The sequence below is a fragment of the Salmo trutta genome, chromosome 15, assembly GCF_901001165.1.
Source record: "Salmo trutta chromosome 15, fSalTru1.1, whole genome shotgun sequence".
In the NCBI taxonomy this organism is placed as follows: domain Eukaryota; kingdom Metazoa; phylum Chordata; class Actinopteri; order Salmoniformes; family Salmonidae; genus Salmo; species Salmo trutta.
The window spans coordinates 61903722-61920244 of NC_042971.1; the positions used below are offsets into that span (position 1 = coordinate 61903722).

Sequence of the window (16523 nt, forward strand, 5' to 3'; positions counted from 1 at the left end):
CAGCTTCATAACGTACTGCTCTGTTCCCTGGGACCTTCAGCTTCATAATGTACTGCTCTGTTCCCTGGGACCTTCAGCTTCATAACGTACTGCTCTGTTCCCTGGGACCTTCAGCTTCATAATGTACTGCTCTGTTCCCTAGGACCTTCAGCTTCATAACGTACTGCTCTGTTCCCTAGGACCTTCAGCTTCATAACGTACTGCTCTGTTCCCTAGGACCTTCAGCTTCATCATGTACTGCTCTGTTCCCTGGGACCTTCAGCTTCATAACGTACTGCTCTGTTCCCTGGGACCTTCAGCTTCATAACGTACTGCTCTGTTCCCTAGGACCTTCCAGTCCATTCCATCCAAGTGGACACTTCAGAAGAAGAGTAGAGAATTGGAATGTAGCCTTTCCCCTTTCAGTCGACCCATCAGTAAAATACCCTCGTACGACCATCCGGCTCCTGCAAGCTTACATTCTGCTTAGCTACACCGACAGCACAGTAGTTATCAGTCTGGTAATTACAAGGCTATAAAATACCTCACCGCTCGACATCAATCACTTCCACACACTACTGCACTGACAGTCACACAGGACACAGCCTCCCAGCCTGACGGTGACGGACTAGAGGAGGGAGGAGACAGTTTAGTGGGGAGGTGGAGGAGGAAGAAGTGATCACTCCCATGGTGTGAAGAAAATAGATGAGTGAGGCTGAGGCATTGTGGGATTTAACAGTGTCCCAAATGGCAACTTATTCCCTTCATAGTGCACTACTATAGACCAGAGCCCTGTTCCCTATATAGTGCACTACTATTGAATAGGGCTCTGGTCTAAAGTAGTGCACTATACAGGGAACAGGGCTCTGGTCTATAGTAGTGCACTATACAGGGAATAGGGCTCTGGTCTATAGTAGTGCACTATAAAGGGAATAGGGCTCTGGTCTAAAGTAGTGCAGTATATAGGGAATAGGGCTCTGGTCTATAGTAGTGCACTATGAAGAGAAGGTGCTATTAGGGAAGCATAGTGCTGGCCCTTCCATCAGATGTCGATGGCGATGCCGTGCTTGGTGGAGATCACGTCTCTCGTTCCTGTCAGGTACATGAGCACAGAGCACAGGTGCGGCAGGGTGGCTGTGATGCTCACATACAGCCAATAGGAGATGGGGGTCGTGTTGCCGAATGGACACACCCACAGGCCATGGCGAACCCCGTCTCTGATGTGGTGTGATGCCAGGGAGATAAACAGCAGCCAGGGTAGAGAGCACCATGAGTCCTTTAGCCTACCCAGCCACAGCACCAGCCTCAGAGAGAAGCAGAGGACAGGGATTAGAGAGGAGCAGTGGAGAGGTGGGCGGTGGGGTAGGCTGGTGGCTGCCTGGAGGAGGAAACAGGCAGAAAAGAAAGATAGGTTATTGTTTCTATTCTACATTCTTTTATTAACACAGTGGGCCAGTTTCCCAGACAAAGATTAGGCCTAGTACTGAACTCAAGTTATTTCAATGGAGATCTTCATTGAGCATGCTTATTAGTCCAGTTCTAGTCCTAATCTTTTGTCTGTGAAACCTGAAAACCAAAAAGGGAGAACGTTATATAAATCTTCCTTACTTTGAGCGACAGAGAGCCAGCCATATAGAAGTGGTCCAGGTCTATAACAGAGGCCAGTATCCCTGCTAAAATAACTTCATAGAAGTCACTCTTCTTCTTGAGGCCAATGACGATAGCCCAGGACCAGAGGCCTATCAGACCATGGGAGGTGTTGTCCAGCACTGCCCGCAGCCACAGGTGCTGTTGGAGTAGGGTCAGCTGCATGACATGGTCAGCCAGTACACAGAAGGCTCCCAGCGCAGTGCTGGCCAGTAGGGAGGCAGAGGAGAAGGTCTGGAGCAGGGCCTGAGCTTTCTCTGTCTCCATGGCCAGGCTCAGGGGCATGGAGACACCCGTACCACCAGCAGAGGAGGATGAGTCCAGCTTGGAGTGATACCCTCGCATGGCGCTTCTGGAGGTAGGAGATCCACTTCCATAGGAGGTCAGCAACACCTAGCTGGCAAACTGGAAGACAGAATACTGTAAACATAAATTACACATGATGGAACTAGCTCTGGTCCAGGGTAAGATCATAGATAAGGCAGGATGGAACTAGCTCTGGTCCAGGATAACATCATAGATAAGGCAGGATGGAACTTGCTCTGGTCCAGGATAACATCATAGATAAGGCAGGATGGAACTTGCTCTGGTCCAGGGTAACATCATAGATAAGGTAGGGTGGAACTAGCTCTAGTCCAGGGTAACATCATAGATAAGGCAGGATGGAACTAGCTCTGGTCCAGGGTAACATCATTGATAAGGCAGGATGGAACTAGCTCTGGTCCAGGGTAACATCACTGATAAGGCAGGATGGAACTAGCTCTGGTCCAGGGTAACATCACTGATAAGGCAGGATGGAACTAGCTCTGGTCCAGGGTAACATCACTGATAAGACAGGATGGAACTAGCTCTGGTCCAGGGTAACATCATTGATAAGGCAGGATGGAACTAGCTCTGGTCCAGGGTAACATCATAGATAAGGCAGGATGGAACTAGCTCTAGTCCAGGGTGTTTATGTGACGCTAGCTGATGCTGTGCCTTGAAGAAGGCCTTGCAGAAGGCTCAGCATCAGAAACCTGCAAGTAATTGTCCTGGACCAGAGCGAGAATCAAACCTACACTGATGTAGACTTTAGCATAAAGTCACGCGGTGTTTTTACCCTCTCTCTCATTTTGATAACTGCTCCTTTAAGAAGTCACTGTGGATCATGATCTCTAAATAAATGTCTATTTTACTGGAACTGAGGATATATGTAGGCCAGGCTCATAGTAACCTGGATTCAATTAATCAGTGAACTGAGGATATATGTAGGCCAGGCCAGGCTCATAGTAACCTGGGTTCTAGTCATCAATGCAGACCGTAGCAAAACGTTTAGAAACAGAAGAAAAAAACTAACATTTACATTTCTCATTGGACAAGTTCAGTCCTTCTGTTTCAGTCTTCTTCCATTTGGTGCCTTGTGAATATGACCCTGCATTAGCCTGCCTACATACTAGAATAGGCTAGACAATGTGCATAAATCATTTCTTCAATGAATCTACCATTGTACAATCAAAATAAAAGTCACTGACATCAATAAAAAGGCTTGATCTTTCCACAGAGATGCAGACAGGTCTGAATGATGCAGAACAAGAATGATGAGAGAGCTACCAGGGAAAGGCTCCTATTTGTCTCCTTGTGTAACAAGATGTTTGATTGAAGAATACAGATAAATGCCAGTGGGAATTTCTTCTTACTTTTGTGATGTTTTGTAGTAAACACACACACACACACACACACACACAACTGTTAGATGTGCAAAATGCAAGCATAGGCAGAATTCAACTCATGCATCTGGTGTAGCTAGCTAATTATCCGTGAAAAGAGTTGCTTGTCTGTTTAGGTGGGTAGAAGACATCTGCATTGCTTGCTGTTTGGGGTTTTATGCTGGATTTCTGTACAGCACGTTGTAACATCGGCTGATGTAAAAATGGCTTTATTAAACACATTTGATTGATTGATTGATCTGTGACTAAGAAATAACTACATAGCCTACGTTAGGTAAAAATAGTTAATTGTGTTCAATGTCAAAAAAAGTTGATATCACGACGTTAACTAGCTGGATAGCTAACTAGACGTTAACTAGCTGGATAGTTAACTAGCTGGATAGCTAACTAGACGTTAACTAGCTGGATAGCTAACTAACTATTGGATCAGCTTAGACTGCAACATCACGTGAAAAACAAAATGCGTTATTGTTTTTAGATTGAATCATTTTGAAATACAAAAAGTAGATGAATGTAGCTAGCTAGGTAATTTATTAGCTATGTAATGCTAGCTAACGACAGCTAGCTAGCTAAGGAATCCCGCACCTATCTGCGAAACGTTATAGACTACAGACAGGTGTTGGATTACCGAGATTTTAGCAATGTGATCAGGCCAAAGTTATTAAAATGAAATAACGCCGTTGATTAAAACGATAGCAACATTTGTCACTTACCCCATTGTAGCTAAATTCGTTAATCAACTGTCAACTATCTCCGGTCCTTTCCACACAGCCTCAACCAAGAGGCGCAACATCCCAGCTCTTCCGGGAACGCTTCCGAAACAGACCAGGCCGAGGTTTGGCGTTTGAGAAGTCAATGAGAGAATTGAAAACTTCTTGAGTAGATGTTAATTTTCTCGAAATCTAAATGTGACAAAATGTTACGTTTTCATTTTTTGTCAAAAGCAACTTTATATCTACAGACTGACGTTTATTTGACGGACAGCACATGCGCAGTTCGGCACGATTACAACGCGATGACGTCTTTCTACGCATGAGTTACCGAGGCGACGTCGCCATGACACGTGATCGGGGATTTCTATAGAAGAAGCAGTTTTAGCTTATCTTTATACAGTACAGTCTTTGGTCTGTCTATCTGTGTCTGTCTGTGTATGGGAGGGAAATAAAACACACTCCAGTTCCGCCCCCCTTAGAGAGGGCGTTTACACAAACACATAATTGGTGGAAAGAGCTGTCAGTAATTTATTACGGAAAAATGAATGTCCAATCATGTACGAGATTGGTCTAACCATGATAATTCGTTTATCCTTTGTTTGGCATACTGTAAACATATTCTTAAAGGAACATTTCTAATCAAATGAAATCAAATTTTATTGGTCAAATACACATATTTAGCAGAAGTTATTGTGGGTTTGGCAAAATGCTTGTGTTCCTAGCTCCAACAGTGTAGTAATATCTAACAATATAGAACAATACACACAAATCTAAAAAGTAAAATAATGGAATTTGAGTTTATTTTATTTTTACAGGGACAGTGCACATTAATCAACGCTTCAGTAAAAGTGCCGGTTTTAGCCAGCCGGCTAATTTTCAACCGCAGTCCCTGGGCAGGTTATTAAAAACAATTACAATATAGACAATCATTGAACAGGGAGCACACGCAGAGTAACATAGGACAAGCAAGACATAGCATACAGACAGAGCAACATAGGACAAAAGCAACAAGACAAAATCCATAAAAACAACAAAGTGTTTCCACACCTCACAACCTACAGACAACAGACAACATGGAAAGTGGCAATACACACCTAGTGATTATGTTCACAAATCTGATTGACCTTCAGCCATGTCTTCATGCATTTTGTGAAAGTGTGATATGTGGTGCAGTTATGTGTGTCTGATGGCAGTGTATTCCAGACATGTGACGCTCTCACAGAGAAAGCGGAAATATATAAATATTAGAACGACCAATGTAAGAGTCCGGATTATATATTTATTTATTTTAAAAAATTATATATTTCACCTTTATTTAACCAGGTAGGCAAGTTGAGAACAAGTTCTCATTTACAACTGCGACCTGGCCAAGATAAAGCAAAGCAGTTCGACACATATAACAACACAGAGTTACACATGGAATAAACAAACATACAGTCAATAATACAGTAGAAAAATAAGGGTGCTACATACAGTCTGCCTGGGAAAAACACATTCCCATAAAACACAAAAAAATATTATCACACGGCACAAAAAGCAAGGGGCACAGCCCGGTAAATCTTCTGACAAAACTGTCAGTGAAAATGTACAAATCACGTCCCACCGTCCTGAGTGGACAATAAACAATCCCGCACAAAACCCCAACTGAAAACACACACTAAATAAGGCCCCACTAATGACAGACACAAAACAGGTGCGGAACAGACAGACAAAACTAAAAGACACAGAAACAACGATCGGTGGCAGCTAATAGGCCGGCGACGACGACCGCCGAGCGCCACCCGACCGAGCAGGGGCGCCACTTTCGTTGGATCCTGTGACAGGTAAAGGAAATAAATTGGCCATGGTGGCAAAGTAAATACAATATAGCAATTAAAACACTGGAATGGTAGATTTGACAGTAGATGGGTGTGCAAAGTAGAAATACTGGGGTGCAAAGGAGCAAAAGAAATAAATGTAAATGTAAATGTACAATAAATAAATACAGTAGGGGAAGAGGTAGTTGTTTGTTTATATACACTGAAGAAAAATATAAATGCAAAATGTAAAATGCTGGTCCCATGTTTAATTTTTCCTTCTTCGTAACATTGCAGAAATCTGAAATGTTTTGTCCAAAAATGAAGCAGAAAAGCTCATCTGTGCCTATTAGACTACTGCAAAGCTCTACTTTCCAGGCAACCGGATAAAGCACTAAATAGACTTCAGTTAGTGCTAAAAACGGCTGCTAGAATCTTGACTAGAACCAAGAAAATGGATCATATTACTCCTCCAGTGTTAGCCTCTAATCTGGCTTCCTGTTAAGGCCAGGGGCGATTTTAGCATGTAAAAAAACAAGTGGGATGCATGCCAGCAGCCACGACACAACACTAAACAATACATGAATTGCACTATTGCACTCCTGAATCTTCCTACCACGGCCAAATCTGCTCCTTTTATTCTCTGTCCCCAACACACTAGACGACCAGTTTTGATAACCTTTAGCCGTACCCTCATCCTACTCCTCCTCTGTTCCTAGGGTGATGTAGAGGTTATCCCAGGCCCTGCGTGTCCCCAGGCACTCTCATTTGTTGACTTCTGTAACTGTAAAAGCCTTGGTTTCATGCATGTTAACATCAGAAGCCTCCTCCCTTTGTTTTACTCACTGCTTTAGCACACTCCGCCAACCCTGATGTCCTTGCCGTGTCTGAATCTTGGCTTAGGAAAACCACCAAAAACCCTGATATTTCCATCCCTAACTATAACATTTTCTGTCAAGATAGAACTGCCAAATGGAGAGGAGTTGCAATCTACTGCAGAGATAGCATGCAAAGTTCTGTTATACTTTCCAGGTCTATGCCCAAACAGTTCGAGCTTCTAATTTTTAAAATTAATCTCTCCAGAAATAGGTCTCTCACTGTTGCCACCTGCTATAGACCCCCTCAGCTCCCAGCTGTGCCCTGGACACCATATGTGGATTGATTGCCCCCCATCTATCTTCAGAGTTCGTTCTGTTAGGTGACCTAAACTGGGATATGCTTAACACCCCAGCAGTCCTACAATCTAAACTAGATGCCCTCAATCTCACAGAAATTATCAAGAAACCCACCAGGTACAACCCTAAATCCGTAAACATGGGCACCCTCATAGATATTATCCTGACCAACTTGCCCTCCAAATACACCTCTGCTGTTTTCAATCAGGATCTCAGCGATCACTGCCTTATTGCCTGCATCTGCTATGGGTCCGCGGTAAACATCCACCCCTCATCACTGTCAAACACTCCCTAAAATATTTCTGCGAGCAGGCCTTTCTAATCGACCTGGCCCGGGTATCCTGGAAGGATATTGACCTCATCCCGTCACTCGAGGATGCCTGGTCGTTCTTTAAAAGTAATTTCCTCACCATCTTAAATAAGCATGCCCCTTTCAAGAAATTTAGAACCAGGAACAGATATAGCCCTTGGTTCTCTCCAGACCTGACTTTCCTTAACCAACACAAAAACATCCTGTGGCGGACTACACTAGCATCGAATATTCCCAGCGATATGCAACTTCTCAGGGAAGTCAGGAGCCAATACACACAGTCAGTCAGGAAAGCAAATGCTAGCTTTTTCAAACAGAAATTTGCATCCTGTAGCTCTAACTCCAAAAAGTTTTAGGACACTAAAGTCCATGGAAAATAAGAGCATCTCCTCCCAGCTGCCCACTGCACTGAGGCTTGGAAACACTGTCACCACCAATAAATCCACAATAATTGAGAATTTCAATAAGCGCGCCCGACTAGCATCACTACTCTGGACGGGTGTGACTTAGAATATGTGGACAACTACAAATACCTAGGTGTCTGGCTAGACTATCCTTCGAGACTCATATTAAACATCTCCAATCCAAAATTATATCGAGAATCGGCTTCCTATTTCGCAACAAAGCCTCCTTCCCTCATGACGCCAAACATACCCTCGTAAAACTGACTATCCTGCCGATCCTCGACTTCGGTGATGTCATTAACAAAATAGCCTCCAACACTCTACTCAGCAAACTGGATGCAGTCTATCACAGTGCCAACTGTTTTGTCACCAAAGCCCCATATACTACCCACCACTGCGACCTGTATGCTCTCGTCGGCTGGCCCTCGCTATATATTCGTCGCCAGACACACTGGCTCCAGGTCATCTATAAGTCTTTGCTAGGTAAATCTCTGCCTTATCTCAGCTCACTGGTCACGATAACAACACCCACCAATAGCATGCGCTCCAGCAGATATATCTCACTGGTCATCCCCAAAGCCAACACCTACTTTGGCTGCCTTTCCTTCGAGTTCTCTGCTGCCAGTGACTGGAACGAATTGCAAAAATCGCTGAAGTTGGAGACTTATATTTCCCTCACTAACTTTAAACATCAGCTATCTTAGCAGCTAACCGATCGCTGCAGCTGTACATAGGCCATCTGTAAATAGCCCACCCAATCTACCTACCTCATCCCCATATTGTTTTTATTTACTTTTCTGCTCTTTTGCACACCAGCATTTCTACTTGTACATCATCATCTGCACATATATCACTCCACATCTATCACTCCAGTGTTAATTTGCTAATAGTAACTACTTCACTACTATGGCCTATTTATTTCCATATCTCCTCACGCCATTTGCACACACTGTATATAGACTTATTTTATTATTATTATTAATTTTATTTTTCTATTGTGTTATTGACTGTACGCTTGGTTACTCCATGTGTAACTCTGTGTTGTTGTTTGTGTCGCACTGCTTTGCTTTATCTTGGCCAGGTCGCAGTTGTTTAAGTGCCTTAAAAAAGTATTCATCCCCCTTGGCATTTTTCCTATTTTGTTGCATTACAACCTGTAATTTAAATTGATTTTTATTTGGATTACATGTAATGGACATACACAAAATAGTCCAAATTGGTGAAGTGAAATGTTTAAAAAAAAAAAATAAATAATAAAGAATGAAAAGTGGTTCGTGCATATGGTCAGGGACAAAGTTGTGGAGAAGTACAGATGAGGGTTGGGTTATAAAAAAATATCATAAACTTTGAACATCCCACGGATCCGCCCCTTTTTTCAATTTTCGCCTAAAATGACGTACCCAAATCTAACTGCCTGTAGCTCAGGACCTGTCACGTCCTGGCCAGTATAAGGTTAATTGGTATTGTAGTTTGGTCAGGACGTGGCAGAGGGTATTCGTTTTATGTGGTTCGGGGTGGTGTGTTTGTTGAAGGGGTATTTGATTTAAGTATTCCGGGGTTTTTGGGCACTGTTTGGTTTTCATGTATTCTATGGTTAGTCTAGTGTGTGTGTTTCTATGTTGAGTTAATTGGGGTGGACTTCCAATTGAAGGCAGCTGTTTCGTGTTGCCTTTGATTGGAAGACCTATATTAGTTGGGTGTGTTTGTCTTGTATTTTGTGGGAGATTGTTCTGTGTTGAGCCTTATGCTTTGCCAGACTGTTTGTTGTTGTTATTCGTTCAGTTCGTTCGTTCTCGTGGTTTTGTTATTTTGATATTCATTTTGAAAGTAAATAAACATCAAGATGAGCATACACATACCTGCTGCGTTTTGGTCCTCCATCACCGACGACAACCGTGACAGGACCTGAAGCAAGGATATGTATATTCTTGGTGCCATTTGAAAGGAAACACTTTGAAGGTTGTGGAAATGTGAAAGGAATGCAGGAGAATATAATGCAATATATCTGGTAAAAGATAATACCTAAAAAAAAAATTGTTTGTTTTTGTACGTCTTTGAAATGCAAGAGAAAGGCCATAATGTATTATTCCTGCACAGCTGCAATTTAGATTTTGGCCACTAGATGGCAGCAGTGTATGTGCAAAGCTTTAGACTGATCCAATGAACCATTTCATTTATGTTCCAAATGTTGTATCAAGACTGCCCAAATGTGCGTAATATGTTTATTAACAACTTTCATGTTCAAAATTGTGCATTCTCCTCAAACAATAGCATGGTATTATTTCACTGTTGTAGCTACTGTAAATTGGACAGTGCAGTTAGATTAACAAGAATTTAAGCTTTCTGCCAATATCAGATATGTCTATGACCTGGATTTTTTTGTTATTGTTACTTACAACCTCATGCTAATCGCATTAGCCTACTTTAGCTCAACCGTCCCGTGGAAGGGACACTGAACCCTGAAAAAGTTTTAAAGAAAAAAATTAAATATACGTTTGGTGTTCGTAAAAGGCATGTGGGAGATTCAAACATATTGAAGAAGGTACTCTGGTCAAATGAAACAAAAATGTAGCTTTTTGGCCATCAAGGAAAACGCTATGTCTGGCGCAAACCCAACACCTCTCATCACCCCGAGAATACCATCCCCACAGTGAAGCATGGTGGTGGCAGCATCATGCTGTTGGTATGTTTTTCCATCGTCAGGGACATGGTGTATGGTCAGATATCTATCAATGTATAGGACTACTGGTGTGTGGTCAGTTATCAAATAACATTTTATATGTTCAATGCGCCGAATACAATGTCTGTTGACTATACCATGAAATGCTTGCTTACGAGCCCTTCCCAACAATGCAGAGTAAAAAAAAAAAAAAAAAAAATGAACACGAGGAATTAAAATAAAATACAAGAATGGTGCTATACAGAGGGAGTAACATTACCAGATCAATGTGCAGAGGTGTAAGGTATGAGGTAGATACAGTATGTTATAAACCTTAGAGACATCTGTTCTATACCTCGTTCCAAGACACTTTCTCCCATGATGATGGGGTGCTTATTGTTGAACTACGTGACTCACCTCTACCTTTTATATTGACCTCTTTATAATAGGTGTTTCTTGTTGAACTACGTGGCACAATTCTACCTTTTGTATCGACCTCTTTAATATCTTTTTCTACTCAACAAATTCTCTGCTTCCCTGTATCGACCCAATACACTAATGTAGAAACACGATGGTATAGTATAAACACGATGGTATAGTATAGTTCCGATAGGTCCAAACACCTTAGATCATGATCCACACATAGATACCTTTTCACATTCATTCAGCCTCAAGTCTCCTGAACCTGGTTGCATAGTGTTTCCCATAAGAGTTTCCCAACATGAATAATTTTGTGCAGTCAAAATAAATTGTGTGCCAGGGAATTGTTTAATAAGGTTGTTACATAGAGCACCTCAAGCATCTTCCTTGGAGAAGGGCATAATTAAGAGGTTTAACTGTAGTTTTAAGGTAACGCTGTACGGCAAGAACCAGGGCGCCCAGTTACCATGGAGACATCTTGATTCTCGTGAGAGAGTAAATTAGGACCCAAGATAACAAGATAACAGGATAACAAGAGTAAAACAAAACCTGTGGGAAGAGATCACAGACAAAATCAATTTGCAAAATCTGGCAGTAATTAGAACAGTAAATGAAGTGAAAAAGAAGTTGGAGAATCTATTAGCAAATGCAACAAAAATAAGCTGGAAATAAGGGATGTGGGAAGAACTGGTGAGTAGGATATTTCCACTAGGGGTGTACTCCTGTTGCCAGCGGTTTAGACATTAATGGCTGTGTGTTGTGTTATTTTGAGGGGACAGCAATTTACACTGTTATACAAGCTGTACACTCACTATTTTACATTGTAGCAAAGTGTCATTTCTTCAGTGTTGTCACATGAAAAGATATACTCAAATTTACAAAAATGTGAGGGGTGTACTTACTTTTGTGAGATGCAGTATATTTTTTGTTGGACAAGTTTGCTCATAACCAACAGAAAACAACTTTCATTTCACAACATAATCAACTCAAATGCGTCGCTTTCTGCAATATAAACTGGCTGTCAACCATTAAAAAACAAAAAAATGTGTACAATCTTTTTATAATTTTATTTTGCCTAAAATGAAATTTGAGAAACAGGGTTAAAATAAAGTATGTTTTTATAACTCATCCCCTTGGAACCCAAAGCCCAAACAAAACTCTTCTCCAATACGGAAAAACGTGCAGTCAAAATAAATTGTGTGCCAGGGAAACACTGGCTAAACACAAAACATATTGACTGTCGATCATTGAGATAATAAGCAACCAAGTTTTCCTTACAATGGACATGTCTGATTAGAAGAGGAAACTCCTGCAATAGTGGAATTTGTGTGACTGGGTCCCCAAACATCAAATGTCATGTTCTACTACATTTGTCTGGGTTGGCACATCTGAGAATAAACCCTGCTATTCTAAAAGCAGTGCAACAATGTTGCCTTTTTCCTCCGGAGACAAGTGTGCCAGAAATCCATCAAGGTGTTCTAGAATCTCTGTTACTCAGCAACCAGCTCAGGGTGTATTAGTCTCATACCCTTGAGGAAGACTATAGTCAACAGTGACAGCAGCGGCCAGAGGTAGAACATCACTACCGGTTTCGCCGTCCGATCGGGTGAAGTATAGTTCAACATGTTGACATGACACAGCCGGATTTTACATCATCCCTGCTGGTCAAACCCTCCCTTAACCCGGATGACGCTGGGCCAATTGTACGCTGCCCCATGTGTCTCCCAGGCGCGGCCGGCTGCAACAGAGCCTGGACTCAAACCAGGATCTCTAGTGGCACAGCTAGCACTGCGATGCAGTGCCTTAGACCACTGCGCCACTCGGGAGGCCCTTGCTGGAAGAATTTTGACTTGAAATTCTAACCTTGGTACGACTGCAATACCTGCGGAAATCCAAAACGTTAAAATAATTTCACCAGGGCCTTAACAATACTGGGAGCTGTAATTTTCCTCAGTGGAATGGCCTCAGGGAAGCGAGTGGCACACACATCATGGTCAAGAGAAACTGGTTACCACTCTTTGCTTTGGGCAAAGGACCAACACAGTCCATCAGAACCCTGCTGAAAGGTTAGTCAAAAACAGGAATAGGCTGCAAAGGCGCAACCGGTACAGCTTGGTTCGGTTTACACGTCTGCTGGCAAACGCAACAGGATTTACAGTAAGACACAACATTCTGTTTCGGACCAGGCCAGAAGAAGTTACAAGATACAGTCATATGTCTTGTTGACCCCAAGATTGCCTGCCATACTACCATTGTGAGCCAACCTCAGTATCGAAGCGTAACTGGAACAACAATTTGAGCCACACTGGGCCAATCATCTCCACGCTGTGTACTAACTAACTATAACCAGATGCTGAAGTGTTAGACAAAGGCAAAAACATTCCAAAATGAAGGACTGGGCTCGCAGTATCTTCACCAGCTGCTTAACAGCATCGCCACTCTGCAGAGACACAAACCCATCTGAAACAAAGGGTTCAAACACACCTGATACAAAATCTTTCTATTATTATTTTTTATTTCACCTTTATTTAACCAGGTAGGCCAGTTGAGAACCAGTTCTCATTTACAACTGCTACCTGGCCAAGATAAAGCAAAGCAGTGCGACACAAACACAGAGTTACACATGGGATAAACAAACGTACAGTCAATAACACAATAGAAAAATCTATATACAGTCTATATACAGTGTGTGCAAACATAAGATTAGGGAGGTAAGGCAATAAATAGGCCATAGTGGCGAAATAAATACAATTTAGATCCAAAATCTTGTTTAGGAGATACGCCAGTCCCAACCAGAGACTTAATGTGCTGGAGTGCAGCTTTTTCCTCTCTCTCATTTTTCTGTTTCAACTTAGGACACAGAGACAATGTGTCCTTTCTCATGGCTAACTGGCAGATACGTAAAATCTGTTTTCTGATCATCTTTAGGCACTGTAGAAATGGACTGGAACCTTGCAGTAGGAGGCATCTTCTCTGGATTGCTTTTAACTACTGGGTGCTTTGTTTGTGAAGGTAGTTTTATGCCTCAAACTGCAAGAACTGTAGCTTTCTGAAGAGATCCTTGTGCTCATAAATGTAGGTACCAGCCCTTTCGTTAAGGCAATTTTTGAACTGCTTGAGAAGTCAAATGAAATCAAATTTTATTTGTCATATACACACCGAATACAACAGGTTTAGATCTTACAATGAAATGCTTACTTACAAGCCTTTAACAAACTATGCATTTTTGTGATGTTCGTCGTTAAGAGGAGACCAAGGTGCAGCGTGGTGAGTGCTCATGATACATTTATTTTAACTCAGAACACTAAATCAAAACAGGCAACAGACCGTCACGTTCTGCATGCCAAACTGAGCTGTACAAAAACAAGATCCCACAACTGGAGGGGAAAAGGGAAAAAGGCTGCCTAAATATGAATCCCAATCAGAGACAACGATAGACAGCTGCCTCTGATTAGGAACCATACTCGGCTAAACACAAAGAAATAGAAAACATAGAATGGAACATAGAACTACAAAATCTGGAATGCCCACCCAAATCACACCCTGACCTAACCAAAATAGAGAAAAAAAAGGGCTCTCTATGGTCAGGGCGTGACAATTTTTAAGAAAATACCTCAAATAAAGTAAGAGATAAGAATAACAAATAATTAAAGAGCAGCAGTAAATAACAATAGCAGGGCTATATACAGGCGGTACCGGTACAGAGTCAATGTGTCAATGTGCGGCGGCACCGGTGTCGAGGTAATTGAGGTAATTATGTACATGCAGGTAGGGTTGTTAAAGTGGCTATGCATAGATAATACAGAGAGTAGCAGCAGTGTGGGGGGTGCAAATAGTCTGGGTAGCCATTTGATTAGCTGTTCAGGAGTCTTATGGCTTGGGGGTAGAAGCTGTTTAGAAGCCTCTTGGACCTAGACTTGGCGCTCCGGTACAGCTTGCCGTGGGGTAGCAGAGAGAACAGTCGATGACTAGGGTGGCTGGAGTCTTTGACGATTTTTAGGGCCTTCCTCTGACACCGCCTGGTATAGAGGTCCTGGATGGCTGGAAGCTTGGCCCCGGTGATGTACTGGGCCATTCGCACTACCCTCTGTAGTGCCTTGCGGTCGGAGGCCGAGCAGTTGCCATACCAGGCAGTGACGCAACCCATCAGGATGCTCTCGATGGTGCAGCTGTAAAATCTTTTGAGGATCTGAGGACCCATGCCAAATCTTTTCAGTCTCCTGAGGGGGAATAGGTTTTGCCGTGCCCTCTTCACAACTGTCTTGGTGTGCTTGGACCATGTTAGTTTGTTGTTGATGTGGACGCCAAGGAACTTGAAGCTCTCAACCTGCTCCACTGCAGCCCCGTCGATGAGAATGGGGGCGTGCTCGGTCCTCTTTTTCCTGTAGTCCACAATCATCTCCTTCATCTTGATCACGTTGAGGGAGAGGTTGTTGTCTTTGCACCACATGGTCAGGTCTCTGACCTCCTCCCTATTGGCTGTCTCATCGTTGTCGGTGATCAGGCCTACCACTGTTGTGTCATCAGCAAACTTAATGATGGTTTTGGAGTTGTGCCTGGCCGTGCAGTCATGAGTGAGCAGGGAATACGATCTGTCTAAATATGATATTCTTTAAATCCTCAAGGTCCTTGACCTCTTGAACACCACCGATCAAAAAGACATGCTTGTTCCCTTGCAAACTCATCATGGCTTTGTGATTCTGTCTTTCATAATCTACGAAACTGTTTGTTTGCCTCTGGGATCACCACTTAAGCCCGATGGATAGCAGCTTTAAAAATGTCATAATCTGAACTCTGGTCACGAGATAAAGAGGCGAACACTTTCTGAGCCTTTTCCACAAGAGCACTTTGGAGGAGCAGTGACCAAATATCTCGCAGCCATTTTAGGTATGTCACAATGCTTTGCAATGACGAGCAGATTCAGCTTTGTATATTTATCTAGCATCTCCCATGTAGGGTTTGCCACAACTGCGTCCAATTTAACGTCCATGGCTGTATTAGCTTATGTGTTTATGCAACTTTCAAAATTATTCCACCAATCTTTTAACCCCTTCAGTGACAGAAACTCTACCCACTCAAATATCTGGGCACAGCAGACCTTCTGAGAAGGTGACTTGAGACTACCATACTCATGGGGAAACAGTATCCTGGACGAGCACCCATTTTATTACGTTCCCCAGCAAGAAAACCCCAAAAAAATTAACTTAAACAGAAGGCGGTTACTAACAAAGAATCACTGACCACAACCGAAACAGGTGGGGTTTAAGGAGGGGTTCTGAAAGATACTCATGGGGGGGTTCACTGAAAGTTGACTAGCAACAACAACTGGGACCTAAAAGACCCACCATGAGACCCACTACATTTACCAAGAACAGGATACGAAAGAAAAACTCCCACAAAACTTAAAGACAGAAAGCAAAAAAAACTATATATATATATATATATATATATATATATATATATATATATATATATAAAGAATTGGAGCAAAACAAAACCAGGGAAATCAACTAAAGCACTAGGCCCCCCACTCTTAAATAGCAGCACAGGTGAAACACCTTCCCACTAACGAGATGGCAACCAGCACAGGTGTAACACACACTGACTAACGAGGTGACACTAATCGGTGCGCCCTACTTGCTAACGAGCTATATGTGCTAAAGTCCATCCTTAAAACATAAATGGTAAAAAAAACCTAAGCCTGTAACACTTCC

General features: G+C 42.5%; 1 protein-coding gene across 1 annotated transcript; it reads right to left on the reverse strand.

Moving 5' to 3' along the window:
- Nucleotides 1–907: 907 nt before the first annotated feature.
- On the reverse strand, nucleotides 908–4308 carry tmem267 (transmembrane protein 267). The gene is made up of 3 exons (XM_029692445.1): nucleotides 4046–4308; nucleotides 1588–2031; nucleotides 908–1357 (listed from the first exon to the last, which is right to left on the reverse strand). The coding sequence occupies exons 2-3, from the start codon at nucleotides 1969–1971 to the stop codon at nucleotides 1022–1024; spliced, it is 720 nt and encodes a 239-aa protein (XP_029548305.1). The 5' UTR covers nucleotides 1972–2031; nucleotides 4046–4308; the 3' UTR covers nucleotides 908–1021.
- Nucleotides 4309–16523: the final 12215 nt, after the last annotated feature.